Source organism: Antechinus flavipes, chromosome 2, assembly GCF_016432865.1.
Source record: "Antechinus flavipes isolate AdamAnt ecotype Samford, QLD, Australia chromosome 2, AdamAnt_v2, whole genome shotgun sequence".
Classification (NCBI taxonomy): domain Eukaryota; kingdom Metazoa; phylum Chordata; class Mammalia; order Dasyuromorphia; family Dasyuridae; genus Antechinus; species Antechinus flavipes.
The window spans coordinates 316,898,020-316,917,965 of record NC_067399.1 but is presented as its reverse complement, the minus strand read 5'-3'; the positions used below and the strand labels follow the sequence as shown (position 1 = coordinate 316,917,965).

Sequence of the window (19,946 nt, the reverse complement as noted above, 5' to 3'; positions counted from 1 at the left end):
TAGCTTTTCTTCAGATATATTATTAAGCAGGAAAAAATTACATATTGTGTAATGATCATCCTAGCTCACATTTATGTAACATTTTTACGATTTTCAAAACATTCCCAATATTCTCACTTATCCTCCCAATCTCATGAGGCAGATGCTATTATAACTCTCATTTCATAATAATAGAAACAGATACAGGGAATTTAAATGTACCTGGTCACACAATTAGGAAATGTCTGCTGTAGGGAGCCCATGTCTACTGTACTCTGAGTTCATCACTGTGTACTGTGCCTTCTATGGTGTCTAAGAGGTATCATGTAAAATAGATACTCTCAGGACTCTTTGTAACCTTTTTTGCTCTCTCTGTACATTTTCTTGGAAAACTCATTGGCTCTCAAGGGATCCATTATTAATTATTTCTATATAAATGATTCCCAAATCAAGAAATCCAATCTAAATATTTTTCCTAAGCTCCAGTCATACATTGCCAATCATCTCCCAGGTATTATGTATGTAGATGCATCTATATATATGTATGCATGTGTATGTATATGTGTGTGTGTGTGTGTGTGTATACACACCCCATAGAAATTTCAAACTCTGCCTTTATCATCCTTATTTCACAGATGAGGAAACTAAGGCAAACAAAGGTAAAGAAACTTGCTCATCAAAAGGGATTTTGAAAATGAAGCAAGAGAGATAGAGATAGGAAAAAAAAAAGAATTGAGAGTGTTGCAAAAGGAAATACAAAAAAGCTAATGAGGAGAAGAATGCCTTAAAGACTCATTGTCTTCCCCCCTCCTATTCCCTTAGACCTGACACTCCTCCAAACTTCCCACTTCCCAGGTTTCTAGCTCTGAGGTCTTCCTTCATTGGGTGGATGGGACAACAGTAACTGAGTAGAAAGGTGATAACGTTTCTCAATTTTACCTTGTTTCTTGTCCCTTTGAGGAAAAATGCCCTTCATATTGAAAACAACCAATAGGGAGCCAATATTCAAGACAAGGAAGGTGATGGTAGGAGAGGAACTAGTTATATTTCCAGAATTCAAGTCACCTGGCCCAACAGAACACCATCCTCATGTACAGAAAGAAAGGCAGATAGCACTGCTAAACCCCTCACTGTCTGTGTGTTACTCTTTGTATGTATTCATACTTACTTGATATGGCTGTGGTACAGTGAAGTGAATAGAGAATACAGGACCTGGGGTCAGTTCAAACCTGATCTCAGGCACTTACTAATTGTATGATTCAGGACTGAAGAGGAGAGGAGAGAACAGGACTGGAGAGGAGAGGACAGGAGAGGAAAGATAACTTTTTTTTTTTTTTTTTTTTTTAGCAATATCAGTTTGGTAGCCATATGGAAGATGGATTGAAGAGGGATAAGGCTGGAGGCTGAGACAATTAGTAAGCTATAGCAATAGTCCAGGAAAGACGTGTTAAAGGCCTGAATTAGTGTGGAAACTGGATTGTGAACAGGTTTAAAGGGGCAAACAAGAGGGATTTTCTGGAAGTAGGAACAACAAAATGTGGTCACTGGGGGATGGAGGGAGAGGGAAGAGTGAAAAGTGACTTCAAGGATTAAAACTTGAAAGACTAAAAGAATTGTGGTGGTGTCAGCAGAAATGGGCATATTTAGAAGAAAAGCAGGTTGGGGGAGATAGGGAATATATATCTATCTATCATATAGCTGCAAAAAAAATCAATTTTCTAAGCCACAAGTTTGGCTATGATATTCAAGCATCTTTAGTGGCTCCCCATTGCCTAGAAGATGAAAAAGAAACTCTTCACCTTGACTTTTAAGTATCTCCACAGTGTCTCTCATTTATCTTTCCAGTTTTAGATTTCCTTCAACTCTCCCACACAAATTCTCTGTTCCAGCCAAAATGGATTATTAGCAAGTTCCCCAAACTAGTCTTCTGTGTCATATATGCATACTTTCACCCAGACCATTACCTATGTATGCATTTCCTCTTTCCTCATCTGTTTCTCTGAGTCATGGTTTTCAATCAAGGCTCCCCTGAGGTGTACTTTCTCCATGTGTCTTACTCATTGTAGACACTAATTTTTAAAAATCTGCCCTTGAATGGAGAAATTGAGATCCAGAGAGGGATAGCATTTGGTCAAGTTCATATAGATTAATATAAAATGAGCAACAGGGAACTCTATAAGTAGCTGAGATAGAATTTGAACCAAGCACTCTAGATTCCAAATCCAATGTCCTTCTACTGAGAACAGCAGTTAGTGGAAGAAAAAGAATTTATTAGCGTTTCAAAGGCTTAAGTTTGTGAATATCAGGGAAAAGAAAGCAAAAGTATAGTATGGTGAAAAAAGCACTGGAGCTAGAAAACAGAGATTTGTTAGACATTTGTAAGAAAAGCAGGATGGGGGAATAGGGAATATCTAGATTGGTCTGAGTTAAAATCTCAAGTCTGTCTATTACACCTCATCTCTCTCTCTCTCTCTCTGTCTCTCTCATTTGTCAGTCCCTAACTTTCTTATTTCTGACAACACCATTCTTTGTCCAGTCCCCCAGATTCACAACCTCAGAATCATTTTGATCTCTTTCCTCCTTTGGCTCCAATCAGTTGCCAGGTCTTATGATGTTATCTTTCTATAATATACTTCCCATTCATCCCCCCCCTTTTTTTTTGGCTCACAAAACCTCTACCCTAGTAAGAACTTCATTAGCTCTTCCTCAGATTATTGGAGCAGTCTTCAAATTTGTCTCCCAGCTTTCAATTTCTTCCCTCTCCAATAAATCCTTTGCACAGCTATCAAATTGATATTCCTGAAAGACAGGTCGGACCGTGTCACTCATTACCCTATGGCTTCTCCTTACTTCTAGGAAAAAATACTTATCCCTTTGAACTTCTCAACAAGCTACAGCTTACCCTTCCAGGCTTTTGGCACGTCATTCTCTTTCTGGTCCTCCAGACTAGCCTGCCTGTTATCTGCTGCTTGGACTCTCCTGAGGCCATCGTTTGCTGTTTGCTTGGAGACCTTCTCCTCTTGTCTATTTTAATGCCTATAATATACAGGAACTTCCACACATCCCATGTCTGTGCCCTTGCAAAGAGCATCCTCTAGATCGGCAATTTATTCTCTTGTCAATTCCATCTTAGATTCCTTCAAAACTTGCTCAATTACTACTTCTTTTTAAAAATCTACCCTGATGCTCTCAATTGTTAATGCCCCATAAGATACTTTGTACATATTTGGTATTTGGTTTTCTATGTATTTATTATCCCCTCATTCCCAAGAGAATGTTAGCTTGCTGACAGCAGGAACTATTTCATTTTTGCTTTGAATCTCCAGTGCCTGACATACAGTAAAACTTTCTTGCTTTTTGAGTAAGTGTGAGATTATCTCTGTTCAGGTGCTTCCTACAGATTGTCTAATGCTGTAAGCATCAGTAGTCATTTTGGCCAAATACAGATATTTAAAATTAAAAATATGATTTCTTCTATCACCAGCATAAGCATTATACATATATAAAGGTCTTGTTTTGCTAATGAATATCACAAAGAAATTGGAAAATGAGCATGTCCTTTTTCACTTTCTAAAAATTGGGAAGAAATATGAGAATATTTTTCCAGGTTTCAATATGTAAAACTATAGACTAATATGAAATACATCCTCTCATTTGGTACATATCTTTTCTGGCAGGATTAGTCTAAGTCATATAAGATGATTATCTGTGATAGGGAAAGGGTAGGATTCTTCATTTAAAAAAAAAAAAAAAGTAAAGAAAACTTTTTGTTTAACTTTGGATGAGAGAAACACCAGACCAAAATGGACAGTGTGAGAAAGTAAGCACTTAATAAAATTTTCCTTCCTTCCTTCCCTCCTTTCTTCCTTTTCTTTCCTTCCTTCCCTCTTCTCTTCTTTCCTTCATTCTTTCTCTTTTCTTTCTTCTTCTCTTCCTCTTTCCCTTCTTCCCTTCTTTCCCTCCTTCCCTTTTCTATTCTTCCCTTTCTTCTCTTCTTTTCTTCCCTTTTCTCTTTTCCCTTCCTTCTTTTTCCCCTTCTTTCTTTCTTCCTTTTTTCTTCCATCCCTCCTCCTTCTCCCTCCCTTCTTCCTTTCTTCTTTCCCCTCTTCCTTCCCTCTCTCTTCCTCTTATTTTCTTTCTTCCTTCTTTCCCTTCCCCTTCATTCCCTCTTTCTCTTCTTCCTTTCCTTCCTGCCTTCTTTTTTGTTTCCTCCCTCACTTCTTTCTACGATCCAAAAATAGTACATCTCAAATATAGACCCTAAAGCCTAAAAATAAGAAGCAGAGATTTGTAAAGGATTTTATAGAAAATATTCCTGTTCAGAGATCATTGACTTGGATAAATTCTGAAGTTGTTATGACTGAAAGTTTAGGATTCTTACCAGAAGTGGTATCATCTTTCCCTGTCACTATATACACTATGTTATTCTCAGTTTTCACAGAATGCTCAGCTTTCCTATGGCAGATGCCCTGTTCGTAGTGTTTTCCATAATATTCTACTCACAACTGCCAATCACCTGCTTTTGCTACTTCTCTCCTATTTCTTCAGCTCCAGATAAAAGCAGATCAGCTGTTGGAACTACTCTGATTTCCACTTTTTGGTGAGCTGCCATCTTTCCCACTGCCTCCCCGCTCCAAGAAGTTGGGGAGAACGCACCAGATTTGGCAGGACGCTTTTCTCTTGTATCTGATCCAAGCACACATTTCCCCCCTTACTTCTGCTTTCCCATATCACCCCCGCTCCCCAACTCACTGTTTGTCATGTTGGCTCCAGGAGACTGCCCTGACTTTCGCATGCATCATGATATCCTGGAGAAGAAGTTTGGAATGCACCCTCTATCCTTTCACCCCCTACTCCTTCTGCCCCTTCCCTGCAGAAGTCTACTGGATAAAGGAGGTGACTGGGAGAGAAGGAATGTGGGGAGTGAGACATGACCTCATCATCTCTCCTGCAGTAACTCTGGCATCGGGAGCCTGGTGCTTCAGGACCTGGAAGCCTCTGGCAGAGAACGTTGCCATATCACCTCTACCCTGCAGTAAGGGGGGAAGGAAAAGGGAGGGAGGGGGCTCATCTATCCCAAAGCCTAAGTGATCACTGTCTGCTCCAGGCCCACCAGCTGTCCTGCTTTCGTTTTTTGCCTCATCTGCATCTGTTGGATTTTTTTTACAATTAGGGAATACTGGAGTGTGTGTGTGTGTGTGTGTGTGTGTGTGTGTGTGTCTCATCTGGGTTTGCTTAGCGCCCGATTGGCTGCGGGAAAGCCGGCTCCTGTGCCTGTTCAGCCTCCGTGTCACCTCAGCAGCTGTGGACGGTCTGCCTCTGCTGGGTCTGCACCTGCAGGGCCCTGCTGCAGAGGCCCCGAGGCTCTGGTTAGCGTCAGCCCCTCCTGGGTGGGGACTCGGTGTCTCCTGAGGGGCATTCTGCACTTGCTGCTTACTCGGGGCTTAGTTTCAGTCCGATCAGCGCTACCTACTGCTGCGCCTGCTGAACATCTGCTGGGTACCTCCGCCCCTCCCCTTAGCATCAGGGTCACTGTCTAGCATCTGTTCTACATCTGCTGGTCCGTGGCCTCTCCTGGGGCCATTTGCCCACTGTTTTACTTGGAGACTATCTAGATGGTGCAGTGAACTAGGGTGATGGCTCTGGAGTCAGGAGGACTCATCCTCCTGAGTTTACATCTGATCTCAGACACTGTTAGCTGTGTGAGTCTAGGCAAATCACTTGACCCTGTTTGCCTCAGTTTCCTCATCTGTAAAAATGATCTGGAGGAGGAAATAGCAAATCACTCTGGTATCTTTGCCAAGAAAACCCCAAATAATGTCACAGAGGGTAGGACACAACTGAAAACAATTGAAAAAATCTCCTCTGAGTCTACTCTAATGCCTCTAATGTAAAGATTTCTGCTACACACACACACACACACACACACACACACACACACACCGATTAGCATTGGTCTATACTGATTCTAAGTGTGCCTTCTCTAGATCTGTTCATTCTCTTCCTAGACCTGCTTTTGTTCCATTTTGTTTCTTAGACAAACTGATTAGTTTTTACTTATTTAATTTTGACCAAAAATCTATAAAGCAAGAGAAAGAATAGACCTGGAAGTCAGAGGATCTAAGTTTGAATAATACTTTTATGTCATTGGTCGACTTACATAACTTCTCTATTCATTAGTTTCTTCATCTCTGAAAGGATGAGGCTGAGCTACATCTCTAAAATCCCTCTAAAAACCTTATTTTATTTAGGTACTGGTACTGTTCCATATGGCAGTGGATAGAGCAATGAGTCTGGAGTCAAGAAGACCTAAGTTAAAATCTGTCCCTTGACACTCTCTAGCTTTTGATCCTGGGCAAGTCACTTAACCCTATTTGCCTAAATCAGCCAGTGAAGGAAATGCAGAATCTTTGCCAAGAAAACCCCATGGACAGTATCAACATGCTGTGGTCATAAAGAGTTGGACACAACTGAAGTTCCATGTTCCATCTTCTACCTTCTTAATTCTAATGCCTTCCTCTGCTAATTATTTCCTTTCATCCAGTATAAAGCGTTCTTGCATATATGTTTGTTTGTTATCTCTACTATTAGATTTTGAACTCCTTGAGGACAGGGTCTATCTTTTTGCCAGGTTTTGTATCCTCAGTTTACAAAGTGCCTGGAACATATTAGATCCTTAATGAAAATTGGTTGATTGATATAATTCTCTCTGTATCTCTCCGTGTGTCTCTCTGCCTTTCTCTGTCTCTGTCTGTCTTTTTGTGTCTGTCTGTCTGTCTCTGTCTGTCTGTGTCTGCCCCTCCTTCCCCCCATCCCCTCACACCCTTTGATAACATCCTTATTTTTTTCCCTTCAGCCTCACTTATAGTCTCCTTGTGGTCTCCCTCCCTGCCCTAGCCTCCAGTCCCTTCCCCATCACTCCAAAGGACTTGGGATACAAAGATGCAGGTGAAAATCCCAGACCCCTAGGGAAACAGCAGCCACTGGAAGATGCTGTGTGTGCCCTGAGAGTGCCCAGGAGGGAGGGGGCTTCCTTTCGGTCCAGAGCCTCCATATGAGAAACTCCAGCCACATCGGAAGAGAGATGTAGCCACAGGAAGCGGGAATAAGAAAATCCTAGCCAGGGTTTACCCATGAGCCGCAGCCACAGCTTCCTCGACTTGGCTCGGGAAAGACCCTGAATCAGGCCTTCCACTCGTTTCACGGCGTTTGCGATCATTAAATGCAGACAAACCCCTCTTTCGCTCCCCCTCCCCCTCCCAGGGCATGAGGGCATCCTGCTTTGAAGGCAGTGAGCGACAGATATTTCCAGTCGCCCTGCTGGTCCTCTCCCCCTACCCCCAGGCCTCTCTGAATCACCAGTGTACGGGCAAATCCGGCCCCTCAGCCTCCCTGGTTTTCTCCATTTCCCCCTTGCCTCTTCCAAGTCTGACTCCCTCGGTCCACTTTGCCAGGATGTCAGGGACCATGAGGACACCTGCTGGTGGGATGGGCAAATAGAGCTCGCTCACATCTGTGTCCGAGCTGTCAGTTGATTTCTTGACATCTGCCAAATTTCCTTCCCTTGTATTGGGGTTTTCAAATTCCCTTTCTGTTAACACACACGATTTCCACACATGTACACACACACAAAGCATCGAAAATACAGATGATCCCTGGTTTCTGGCACGTTGGCAATAAAAGCACACATACCCCCCCCCCCATCTCACCCACGCCAGGTCTGCCATGCTGTTATATACGAAAAGACCAAAGCATCTCATTGACATAAATGATGGGAAACAGGCCTGCTCTCCCCCAACGGACAAGCGGGGAAGACCCCTTCCTCTCCTGTCTCTTAGGTGGGCGTGTGCCCCACAGACAGCACCCCAAATTGTGTGAACGTTAGAAGGCAGTCCCTCCCGGGGGGGAGATTGGGGGGAGCTGTGGAGGGAGCACTGATGCCTACACCCACACAAACACAGGGCATGCTTACTGCGGCATGCATCTTTGGAAAGGGCTTTTTACCAGCTTTCTTCCATGACAAATAGCATTTTCCTCAAAGAGTGATTGGAAAAACTAAAAGAGAGACGTGTCACAATGAGCTCTAGAAAACCAGGGAAAAGATCCAGATTTCCAGACTCATGGAACTAAGCTTTCTCCTCTAGCCCATTCTGCCTTTTGGGTTTTTATTTTTTTTATAGGACACATATGCTTGCGGTTACCCATATCACCATATAGATGGGAGCACACATGTTCCACAGGCAATGCATCGGGCCTCCCCCCCCAAAAAAGAACCAGGATTTTAACTGAATGGGGTTATCTCCCTGGCATGAGGTTGCTGGGTTTCAAGAAGTGATCAACACGGCCCAGAATGGTCCTGGTTTCCTCCCAGTCCCTGCTGAGCATCTCCTCCTCCCTCCCAGCTCCTCCTGGACCTCGGGTGCTCAGAAAACTCAGGGGTAACTGGCTCTTTAGCCGAGTCCTGGACTGACTTTTTAAAGTCTCTCTGTTCAAGTTGGGACCCTCCCAAGGTGAACACCCAACCGAGAGCTGGGACTTACTGTGTTCTGCAAGACCTTGGATCATGTCGAACTTATGGATTTCTTTGGCATAGTATTCCGACTCAGTGTTTTCCTGAGTGCAGCTCTCCTCCTTCTCCTCCTGCATCTCCTCCAGCATCTCCCGGGTGCTGTTATATAGGGCTAGGATGTGGTAGGGCACATGGGCCAACGTTGATGCCTCAGGGGGGCTGGTGAGCCGCAGCTTGCTTAAGATCTGTCCCCGAATGGCTTCCACTCTCTTTTTCTTGATGTGACCAAAGTCCAAAGTGGTACAAGTGGAAAGAGAGAGACTGACTGTGGCAAAGTTCAGCAGTGAAAGGACCACCAGAGCCCTTTGCAAGTGCATCTTCATGTGTGAAACAGGGGAAAGGGGACCAGGGGAGCAGCTGGGCCTGGCGAAGGAGACCAGGAGCCGTGCAAAAAGAGTTAGGAAAACCAGGCAGAGCTTTCGATGCAGCCTCCCCAGATCCCGAAGACTGAGGCTTGGCAAGAAGGTGCATGAACTCACTGCACTGCAAGAGATTCAGGACTTCCAGGAAGCGTTGGCAAAGCTTAGGAAGAAGAAGCAGGCTCTGTGCCTTGCAAAGTTGGGATCCTTCTCCATGTGTCTAAACAGGTTCCGCTGGGCTGTGATTCCAGGCAAACCAGGTGAAGAGCACCAAGTAGGGATAGCAAGGGAAGGAAGGAGGGCTTGGGGTGGTGGGGAGAGGTCTGGAGGGGAAAACGGGAAGAATGTTGGCGATTTCCTCAGGTAGAAAAAAAAAACAATAAATAGAACTGATATCTAAGATCACAAAATATTACTTTAACAACAAGGGACAAAGTTGGTGTTTTGAAGAGAGGCTAAGAGAACAATGTTTAGTTTCTAAATTCGGTATCCTTGGATAGCCCAAAAGGAGAAGGAAGAGAAGAAAAAAAAAAAATCAGATCACCAGTAAGTAGGTGGCCGGTGGCAGGGCTGGGCTGGGCTGGGCCACTGTCCCCAGCTAGGGATAGAGGGAAGCGCTGGGCACACTTGTCTTTCAGACACACCATTCATACTTTCCCCTCGGTTTACATTTCCTCGAGGACTTTTGAAATTATTTTTGTCACCCGCTGCCTCTCGTCTTCATTGGCTGCTGATTTGGGATTACGTGTAATGAGAAGGACTAGGCACCTGGTTGATGCGTCCCCTCCTGTATTGCCCCAATAATCCACTTGGACGCCCAGGGTCACCAGGACCTTAGCTTCTCTTCTCCCTTCATCATTGCTTCTTTTCACTGCTTCACGTTAAAGAAAAAAACAGAAAAAGAAAAAAAAACCATGAAAATAAAATAAAACAAATCAGTTCACTGTACTCCTGCTTCTTGAATGTTATTCCTTTTTTCTTATTTTCTTCCTCTACCTCTTGCTTTTTTGTTCGCTTCTCTGTCCCTCCTGCCTGCTGTGATCTCTCTCTCTCTCTCTCTCTCTCTCTCTCTCTCTCTCTCTCTCTCTCTCTCTCTCTCTCTCTCTCTCTCTCTCTCCCCTCCTCTCTCCCCTTTCCTCTCCCTCTCCCCCTCTCTCTCACACACACATACACACACACTGCTTTCTCTATTTCTCTCTGCTGAAATTTTATACCTCCCTCCCATGACGTCTTTGGCTGGGGTTGGGGGGAGGGAGGGACTAGAAAACTCAGCCTCATATTCAGCACAATTTTAATGTTTTAAACAGGCACAGGAAAGGCAGATCCCATTTGAAAATACTTTGCAAATCCTCTCATTCTACGTGGTACTGGGCTTTTTTCCCTCTTTCCTGGAGTCCCTTTTTCAGGGCAGTGTTTTCTAATACCCCTCTTTTGGAAAGTTATCCTGATCAACCCTCCTCTTCCCTTTGGACTCTTTCCTCGTTCTTTCATCCCCTCCCCCAGATGGCAATTCTTCCTTAAAAACAACAACAACAACAATAACAAAACGAAAAGCTCTAATCCAAGGGGCCCCTCCTCTGCCAGGTTGGGAGGGGCGGTGCAAGGAAAACTGCCCGCACTGGGGAAGGACTTTGGGGAATCGTGTTTGCTGGTTGTTTTGCAGGAGTGTGGCTGGGCCAAGCCTCAATTGTCGAGGTGATTCATGTTCTTCTTAACGGGATTTTGTTCTATTCCTCAGAGATCCTGGCACCATTTCTTCATTGACAAGATCTGGGGAGTGAGAGGGCTTTGTGGGGCTTGGAGGGGCTCCAGGGAAATGGAAAGATGGTGGATTTATAAAAAGATCAACCCTGCCCTCTGCCGGCCAGATTCTGACACTGACTGAGGCTTTGGGAGCAAAGTTTGATTGGACTTTCTTTTCTTCCATTTGAAGCAATTTGAAAATCAGGACCAGATAAGGGGAGAATGGGAGATAAAGAACCCTGGGTGGATGCAGGGATGGGGCAGAGAGGTCTCTTCTGTATAGATGTCCTACAAATATATCACATTTTAATTTAGTTTAATTTAATTTGATTTGATTTCAATTTCAATTTGTTATTTCAATGAAATGTCAAGTATACCTTAATGGACTACCATTGATTGACAATCAATCAATCAACATTTATAAACACCTTCTTAGTGCTTAGTAGGGCAGCTATATGGCACAATGAATAAAGAGTCCTGTCTGGAGTCAGGATGACCTAAGTTCAAAATAGACCTTATTTTGACTCTGGACAAGGCCTTTAACTCTTCCTCTATCTCTTGCTTTTTTGCTCACTTCTCTGTCCCTCCTGCCTGCTGTGATCTCTGTCTCTATCTCTCTCTCTTTCTCTGTCTCTCTCTCTCTCTCTCTGTCTGTGTCTCTGTATCTCTCTCTGTCTTTGTTTCTCTGTGTGTGTGTCTCTCTGTCTTTCTGTCTCTGTCTCTCTGTCTCTGTTTCTCTCTCTCTCTCTCTCTGTCTCTCTTTCTCTCTGTCTCTTTCTCTCTTTCTCTGCCTCTGTCTCTCTGTCTCTCTCTCTCTGTCTTCTCTCTCTCTCTGTCTCTCTCTGTGTCTCTGTCTCTCAGTCTCTGCCTCTGTCTCTGTCTCTCTCTGTCTCTCTCTCTCTCTCTCTCTGTCTCTCAGTCTCTGCCTCTGTCTCTGTCTCTCTCTGTTTTTCTCTCTCTCTCTTTCTCTTTGTCTCTTTGTCTCTGTCTCTCAGTCTCTGCCTCTGTCTCTGTCTCTGTCTGTCTCTGTCTCTGTCTGTTTCTGTTTCTCTCTCTCTCTCTGTCTCTCTCTCTGTGTCTCTGTGTCTCTGTCTCTGTCTGTCTCTGTTTCTCTCTCTCTCTCGACTTGATCCATTATGCCACATTGCCTCCCAGGAAGCTTAGAGGTTGTCACATATACAAATTGCTATATTAAAAAAAAAAAAAATTACTGGGCAGTTAGGTGGCGCAGTGGATAGAGCACGAGCCCTGAAGTCAGGAGGACCTGAGTTCAAAACTGACTTCAGACACTTAACACTTCCTGACTATGTGATCCTGGGTTTGACTTAACCCCAATTGCCTCAGCAAAAACAAACAAACAAACAAAAAAAGAATTTAAAATTGAAATATATATATACTTGAGAAGTGCAAACAAAATGCAATTTGCGCTATTTTCTGCAAAAATGAAAAAAAAAAAAATGCCTGAGATGTGACCCTTCACCATCTTGCTTAAGAATGTCCTTAGTCCCTAGAACTCATCACAATAGATTTGTCTCCTTTTTATTTTTTCCCATTCTTTTCCAGGCCTTCATTTGATTTTATCTAATACAAAGCTGAGGATGCAGAGGATGAGAGCAAAATTATAATTTTTCCATTTTTTTAAGTGCCCAAGATTCACATTTTAGGATGACTATTTCATCTCCATCTTCCTAAACCTGTTTTAGGCTTTTTCTTTTGACGTTTTCTCTTTAATGCTTTTCCCCTTAAGCATTGCCAGTGCTTATCCAGGATCTGCAATTAGAGCAATTAGGGTACATTTAACTAAGTTTGCTGAGGGAGCTCTCCACTTTAGCTAAATGATGAATCAGCAGAATCAGAAAAAAAAAAAACTTCATAGAGGCAGGGAGGAATATATGAATAGTGGATATGCAGCATTTCAATCTATGGAGAATAGAGTGGACATTCCAGAAGAAGGATAAGTTATGAGTAAAATCACAGAATAAGGCACAGTTGGGATATATTTAGGCAATAGCGAGTAGCCCAGCAATCCTGGACTGCAGAGTATTCTCTTTCTGATGTAATGAGGCCATTTTTGTCCAGATGCAAGTGCATTGCTCCCTTCCCATAAAAAAAGGATAAATTTCTCTTGCTGAAATGTCATCCAGATGTTTGCAGGCCTTTCTTCCTATTAACATTTATACAGGGAGCTACAGAATGCAAAAGCAAGATTAACAGTTGGCCAGATCTCACTTCACAAATGGGTGAAGAGAATGAATCATAGAACCAGAGCGTTAGAAAGGACCTCTTGGCCATCAAGTCCAACTCACAAATTAAGGAATTTCTAGTTTAGCATACCAAGCAAGTGATTTCCTTCCTTCCTTCTTTCTTTCCTTCCTTCCTTCCTTCCTTCCTTCTTCCTTCCTTCCTTCCTTCCTTCCTTCCTTCCTTCCTCCTTTCTTCCTTCCTTCCTTCCTTCCTTCCTTCCTTCCTTTTATTCTTATTTTACTTTCTTTTATTTTTTAATTTATGAAATAAAACAAGCAATCCCACAACATAAAATAATAAGAAAGGTGATTGTATATGAAACTGCAAATCTGTTATTTACCACTTGCTATTCTTTTCAAATATGTAATAAAGTTGTTATGTAAATTTCCTCCCCCCCCCCTTTTTTTTTTCTAGCTTCTTTTTAAAGACTTCTAGGGAGGAGGCACCCACAACTCCTGGAGGGAAGCCATCCTCTTTGGGACAACTATAATTCTTAGAAAGTTTGTCCTCATATCAAGACTAAAATTTCCTCTTTTTAAGTTCCACAAAGTGCTCCTAGTTATGCTTTGGGGCCAAAAAGAACACATCTAATATGATAGCCTCAATATGACTGCTTTTCAAATATTTGAATACAGTGATCATATTCTTGCTAAGTATTCTTTTCTTCAGGCTAAAAACATGTTCATTCCCTTCCTTTGGGCTTGCAATGATCATTCATTGTTTAAGCATCCTCATACGTCATAAACTTAAGGCCCTTTATCATACAATTTGCCTTCCTTGGGCACTCTCTAGCTTAAACCTAAACACAATATATTTGCCCCCCTTTTTCCTATTCCCAAACTTTTATTCAATCTCCTCTGCTACAAGGCTGAGAGGACAGGGAATGAATAGCAAAGGTAGTGCCCAGGATTCACATTTTAGAATGGCTATTTCATCATCAGTCTCCCTGAATCAGTTTTAGGCTTTTAAAAAATTCTTTTGGTCGTGATCTTTCCCTTGAAGTATTGTCAGTGCATATCCAGGACTTGCTTCTATCAAGAGGAGTAGCTAGGAGGCATTTAATTAAGTTTGGTGAAGAGCAAAAAGCTGAAGGGAGAGTTCACAATAAAATTATGAGGCTACAGGGAAAGGATTCTAGGTATCTTACCTTAGGCAGGGCTTCTTAAACTTTTTCTGCTCATGAGCTCTTCTTTCTTGAGAAATTTTCATATGACCTGCAGTATATAGGGATATAAAATAAATATACAAATCAAACATTTACTGATAATGAATTATAATTTTATGACCCCCACATTCGGCTATGAAACATCAAAAAGGTCACAAACTACAATTCAAGAAGCTAAGCCTTCTGTTTGTAGTGGTTAGAAACTGGAAATTGAATGGATGCCCATCAATTGGAGAATGGCTGGGTAAATTGTGGTATATGAATGTTATGGAATATTATTGTTCTGTAAGAAATGACCAGCGGGATGAATACAGAGAGTCTTGGAGAGACCTACATGGACTGATGCTAAGTGAGATGAGCAGAACCAGGAGATCATTATATACTTCGACAACGATATTGTATGAGGGTGTATTCTGATGGAAGTGGATTTCTTTGACAAAGAGATCTAACTGAACTTCAATTGATAAATGATGGACAGAAGCAGCTACACCCAAAGAAAGAACATTGGGAAATGAATGCGAACTATCTGCATTTTTGTTTTTCTTCCCAGGTTATTTTTACCTTCTGAATCCAATTCTCCCTGTGCAACAAGAGAACTGTGCAGTTCTGCAAACATATATTGTATCTAGGATATACTGCAACATATCTAACATATATAGGACTGCTTGCCATCTAGGGGAGGGGGGGGAGGGAGGGAGGGGAAAAATCGGAACAGAAACGAGTGCAAGGGATAATGTTGTAAAAAAAATTACCCTGGCATGGATTCTGTCAATATAAAGTTATTATTAAATAAAATAAAATTAAAAAAAGAAGCTGAGCCTTATAGCACAATTCAATCATCATCATTAAGGATCAACAAAGGAGGTCACTTATTTATGAACCCTAGACTTACTTTCTTTTTTTTTTAAATAACTTTTTATTGATAGAACACATGCCAGGGTAATTTTTTACAGCATTATCCCTTGCACTCACTTCTGTTGCGATTTTTCCCCTCCCTCTCTCCACCCCCTCCCCCAGATGGCAAGCAGTCCTTTACATGTTGAATAGGTTACAGTATATCCTGGATACAATATACGTGTGCAGAACTGAACCGTCTTCTTGTTGCACAGGGAGAATTGAATTCAGAAAGTATAAATAATCCAGAAAGTAAAACAAAAATGCAAGCAGTTTATATTCATTTCCCAGAGTTCTTTCTTTGGGTGTAGCTGCTTCTGTCCATCCTTGATCAATTGAAACTGAATTAGCTCTCTTTATCGAAGAGATCCCCTTCCATCAGAATACATCCTCAAACAGTATCATTGTTGAGGTATATAATGATCTCCTGGTCCTGCTCATTTCACTTAGCATCAGTTCATGTAAGTCTCCCCAGTCCTCTCTGTATTCATCCCGCTGGTCATTCCTTACAGAACAATAATATTCTATAACATTCATATACCACAATTTACCCAGCCATTCTCCAATTGATGGACATCCTTTCATTTTCCAGCTTCTAGCCACTACAAACAGGGCTGCCACAAACATTTTGGCATATACAGGTCCCTTTCCTTTCTTTAGTATCTCTTTGGGGTATAAGCCCAGTAGAAACACTATTGGATCAAAGGGTATGCGCAGTTTGATAACTTTTTGAGCATAGTTCCAAATTGCTCTCCAGAATGGCTGGATGTGTTCACAATTCCACCAACAATGTATCAGTTATGAACCCTAGACTTAAAATGATCACTTTTTTTTTTAAAGAAGTTGGATTGGATAATCATTATTCTAGCTTCTATTTATAGAGTGTTGGGGAGTTTATTGAACTTTTTTTCTTCTAGAGGCTATGGTTGTTAAGTGACTTGCTTAGGATCACACAATTAGTGAGTGTCTGAGGCTGAACTGGAACTCAGATCCTTCTGACTACAGGGCCGAAGATTTTAGAGTATTTTACATGTAATACATCTTTTGATGCTGATAATAACACTGTGAAGTGGGGAGTGTAAATATTATTTCCCCCTCATTTTTAGATGAGGAAACTGAGGCTAAAAGTGATTTGCATTGAATCGCATAGCTAGTGAGTAGCAAAGATAGCCCAGTTCTTCCACCTCTGAGTCCAAGGTCCTCTCCATTGGACTGCAGATGCATCCAAAACATTATTCTCAGAGAACATCAGAAAATCATAGATTCTAGTTCAACCACCTTCCCCATATTTTATAGATAAAGAGACTGAGATTCAGGGAAGTTCGATGACTTCTCATCCCAGTGTGTGTGTGTGTGTGTGTGTGTGTGTGTGTGTGTGTGTGTGTGTTGCATATTATACCTGACTTGATAGGTTACCCAAAGTGCTGGGTTTGGACAGCCTACTTTCAAATCCTGGGTCTGCCATTTGTGTGACCTGGACATTTTCATTAGCTGTAAAATTGAAGGAACTGGGAAGTGTTTGTCGTGGAGAAGAGGAGAGGAAAATGATTTAAATTTAAATATATTTTTGTGGAAGAGGGAATAGATTGGTTCCATTTGGCCCCAGAGGAGAAAACTAGAAACAATGGAAATTACAGTGGCAGATCTTAGCTCCATAAAAGAGAAAACTTGCCCAACAGGTAAGCAAAGGAGCAAAGGGAATAAGAGTCCGACTTGGAGTCAGGAAGACCTGACTTCAAATTCAGCCTCATTTATGAGTTGTGTGACTCTGAGCAAGTCACATGGTTTCTTTCAGCCTCAGTTTTCCCATTTGTATAATAGAGATAATACTAGTATCTACCTAAGAGGGCTGTTGTAAAAATCAAATGAGATATCATATAAAGCACTTCATATACTTTAAAGTTCCATGTGAATGGCAGTCATCAGTTACAGTTATTGAAAAATGGAATGGATTGTCTTAGAAAAGTAGTGGAGTTCTTTCCTCCTCACTGGAGATCCTTAAAGGAAGGTTGACTCAATACTTACGTGTAGTAGAAAGGGGATTCTTTGTCCAGGAATGGGGTCAGACAAAATGGATCTTAGTTCTCTTCTAAATCTAAATTCTGTGCCTCAAAATGCCTCTTTTTCTTTGCCATCTTGCTCAGCGTTATGCTGTTTTGATCAATCAGGCATACTTACTATTGTAAATGAAAGTAATGTTTTTCATCATTCAATTAATAAATATGTGCCAAGCATGGTTCTGGGCACTATTGATACAAAGACAAAAATAAAACAGTCCCTCCCTTCAAGAAGCTAACATTCTATTACATTTGAAGAGCACTAAAAAGTCTTTCAGATAATACCTCTTCACTTCCACTTCATAATATGCCCTTTTATAGATTTAAGTATTAATTTATCTAGGGAATAAAGGGCATAAGTTACTGACTTGTGAACACACCAGTTATTATAACTGGTTAAGCTAGAGATACCCATTTTTACAGAGCAGAGAAGGAGACTGAGGTGAGTGTCCTGAAGCCCTGGATACTAAATTTTGAGGGACCCTTGTTTTTAGGAGCATGAAGCTGGGGGAGGGACCCCGAGTCCTAAGAGTGGGAGCCCACCACAAGATTAACAATAGAAAGTCTATTCTGAGAATAGAAAACATTGTATCTTCCTGATGAGTTGGGCCAGAGCAAGCTCTGCATAGGAACAATTTTTTTTTTACCTGCAATGCAGGATTCATATATACCTATGTGACCATTATGCTGATGACATCTTTTATACTGTTGTCATATTCTTATTTAACTTTTTTATGAATATCGTACTTTTTGTGACTTTGTGTCCTATTTTCCCAATAATCCAATTCCAAACTCTTTCATCGAAATGCATTTTTTTAAACTTGGCATTCAGTGCCCTTCAAAATCTGGCTCCATTCCCCTATTTGCAGTCTTATGTAACATTCTTTTCCTCAGGGTCCCCTGCTCCTGCCAACCTGGGTTATTTACAGTTCCCAAATAGCTTTCTTTGCTCTCTGGCCTCAGTGCCTTTGCTAGGACAGTTTCTTATGCCTTCAATGTCCTCCTCCATCACAGCTCAATTCTTCAAATGTGCCTGGATTTGCCCTTCTTGGTGGGTTATGCAGAGTATGTGCAATATGCCCTGTCCTAATCTTATATGTGGAGGCTGGGAAAATCTGCTTCCAAGCATCTGTAACAGAGGATCCTTCCCTCCATTTCAGAACTTGCTCAGAGATCTGTTTCTGTTTGCCAAACTATGTGACAATGAAAAATCTTTTAACTGGCTCATGCCTCCTTCTCTCAAAGTGTCTTCCATCTACTCTGTGTACATCTTGTATGCACATTTTAGTTCATCTATTACCTCCTCTATTAGAATGTAAGTTATGTGAGGGCAGGGACTGCCTTTTTGCCTTTTTTTTTTTTGAAGTAATCAGTGTAGTGCTTAGCATATAGTAAGTTCTTGTTGACTTGACTTGGATGCTGAGCTAGAACAACCTCCAGAAATATCTCTTGCCTTCTATACAACTTTCGAGTGAAGAAGATTGCTCCAAGTTGATATATGAGAGCCTCTCTCACACCTGGTAACCAGGTGTCCCTAAATGAATGTTTCTTTTGTCTTTGTTATGTTTAGTCTCTTCTGATCTTGGATGACTAAGTAACCAAACTAGAATTGACCAGTTACAACCATGTGGACTTTGAAACTCTGGGAGAGCCGCTAGAGGTATATCCATCAACTTAAGTGGATGGAAGAGACCACCAAAGAAGCAGTTTCTGAGTCCGTGAGGAGCCAGCACACAGGCAAGCAATTTAATCTTGAACCAGTTCAATGGTGAATTGACCTGTTAGCTGAGATACTGAGACCAGAAATGAGTCACCAATTCAACTGAAGAAGGAAGTACTTAGCTCCCAAAGTGAATTTGGTGGGGATTCTTAGAAGGGAAAAGCTGGATCCAAGAATCTCGAGGCATCCCTGGCCCCACATGCTCCCTAATGCAGATTTTTCAACCTTTGTACATTGTTTGCATTCTCTCTCTTTCTAAGGATCGCATCCATCAAAGGAGAAAGTGAGCGTCTAATGTGAGGGACTAGAACAGAATCCTTTTTGTGCTTGCTATATCTTCTCAGTAGATTTCCTTTTGTAAAAACTTGTTTCTACCAACTGGATGATTAGTACTGGGGTGGGAAAGCATACTAGATATGAGTTCTTATGAGAATACTACTAGAAACCATAAGACCTCAAGGTTAGACCTTTACATTTTAAAAGAAAAATAACCAGCTGTCTTCTGGGAGACCCAATCTGCCAGTGCAAGGCAGGGTTGGGGGAATGGACCCATAAAGGCTCATACATTATATTAATTTTTTAACATGGATTATTTCTCCCATTCTCTTCAATTAAGCAAAATCCTAAAAAGTAACAATCTCTTAATCATCCTTGTATCTCCTACAGTACTTAGCACAAAACAGACTTTCAAAAAAATAGATTTATTAATGAGATTGAAAGGTATGATTAGCATAGTCTAGATGGGGCCCTACCAACATCCTAATCCCCATTCACTCCAGCTTTATTTCTTAGAGGCTGATTTTTGATGATATAAATATATTAAGCAATTGACAATATCATTATATCCACTTTTTTTGTGGGTGTGGGAATTCACTTATTAAGTTTCCTTTATTAGTTTGTAAGCCTCTTGAGAGAAAGTCAATTTAAATTTTAAAAAATAGGGGTTTGTCCCGGGTCTTCTCAAATTCTAGCTATACACTTTTCCCTTTTGTGATCTTAATAGTCACCAAAAGTTTCAATTATCTCTATCCAGATGGGAAGATGGCACTCATTGGAAAAGATCCTCATTTTGGGAAACATTGAAAGCAAAAGAGAAAAGGGAAGCAGAGAATGAAATGCATATATAGATATATACAAATATATATGATATGCATATCATATTTGTGGAACCAATGAATATAAATTGGATAGATTTCAAGAGATAGTAGAGGATAGA

The 19,946-nt window shown here is 41.5% G+C and overlaps 1 protein-coding gene across 2 annotated transcripts in view; it reads right to left on the bottom strand.

Annotated features, from left to right (window-relative positions):
* Nucleotides 1–9,974, bottom strand: part of TGFB3 (transforming growth factor beta 3) — a 39,472-nt gene extending 29,498 nt beyond the window's left edge. Inside the window, exons 1-2 of one of the 2 annotated variants that reach the window (XM_051977566.1) lie at nt 9,904–9,974; nt 8,520–9,778 (exon numbers count right to left, since the gene is read on the bottom strand). In XM_051977566.1, the coding sequence (XP_051833526.1) occupies nt 8,520–8,871 (352 nt within the window). In that variant the 5' untranslated portion in view covers nt 8,872–9,778; nt 9,904–9,974. Of the gene's footprint in view, nt 1–8,519; nt 9,782–9,903 lie in introns of both variants that reach the window. The other variant, XM_051977565.1, reaches the window with a different exon arrangement.
* Between the last annotated feature and the right edge of the window lie 9,972 nt (nt 9,975–19,946).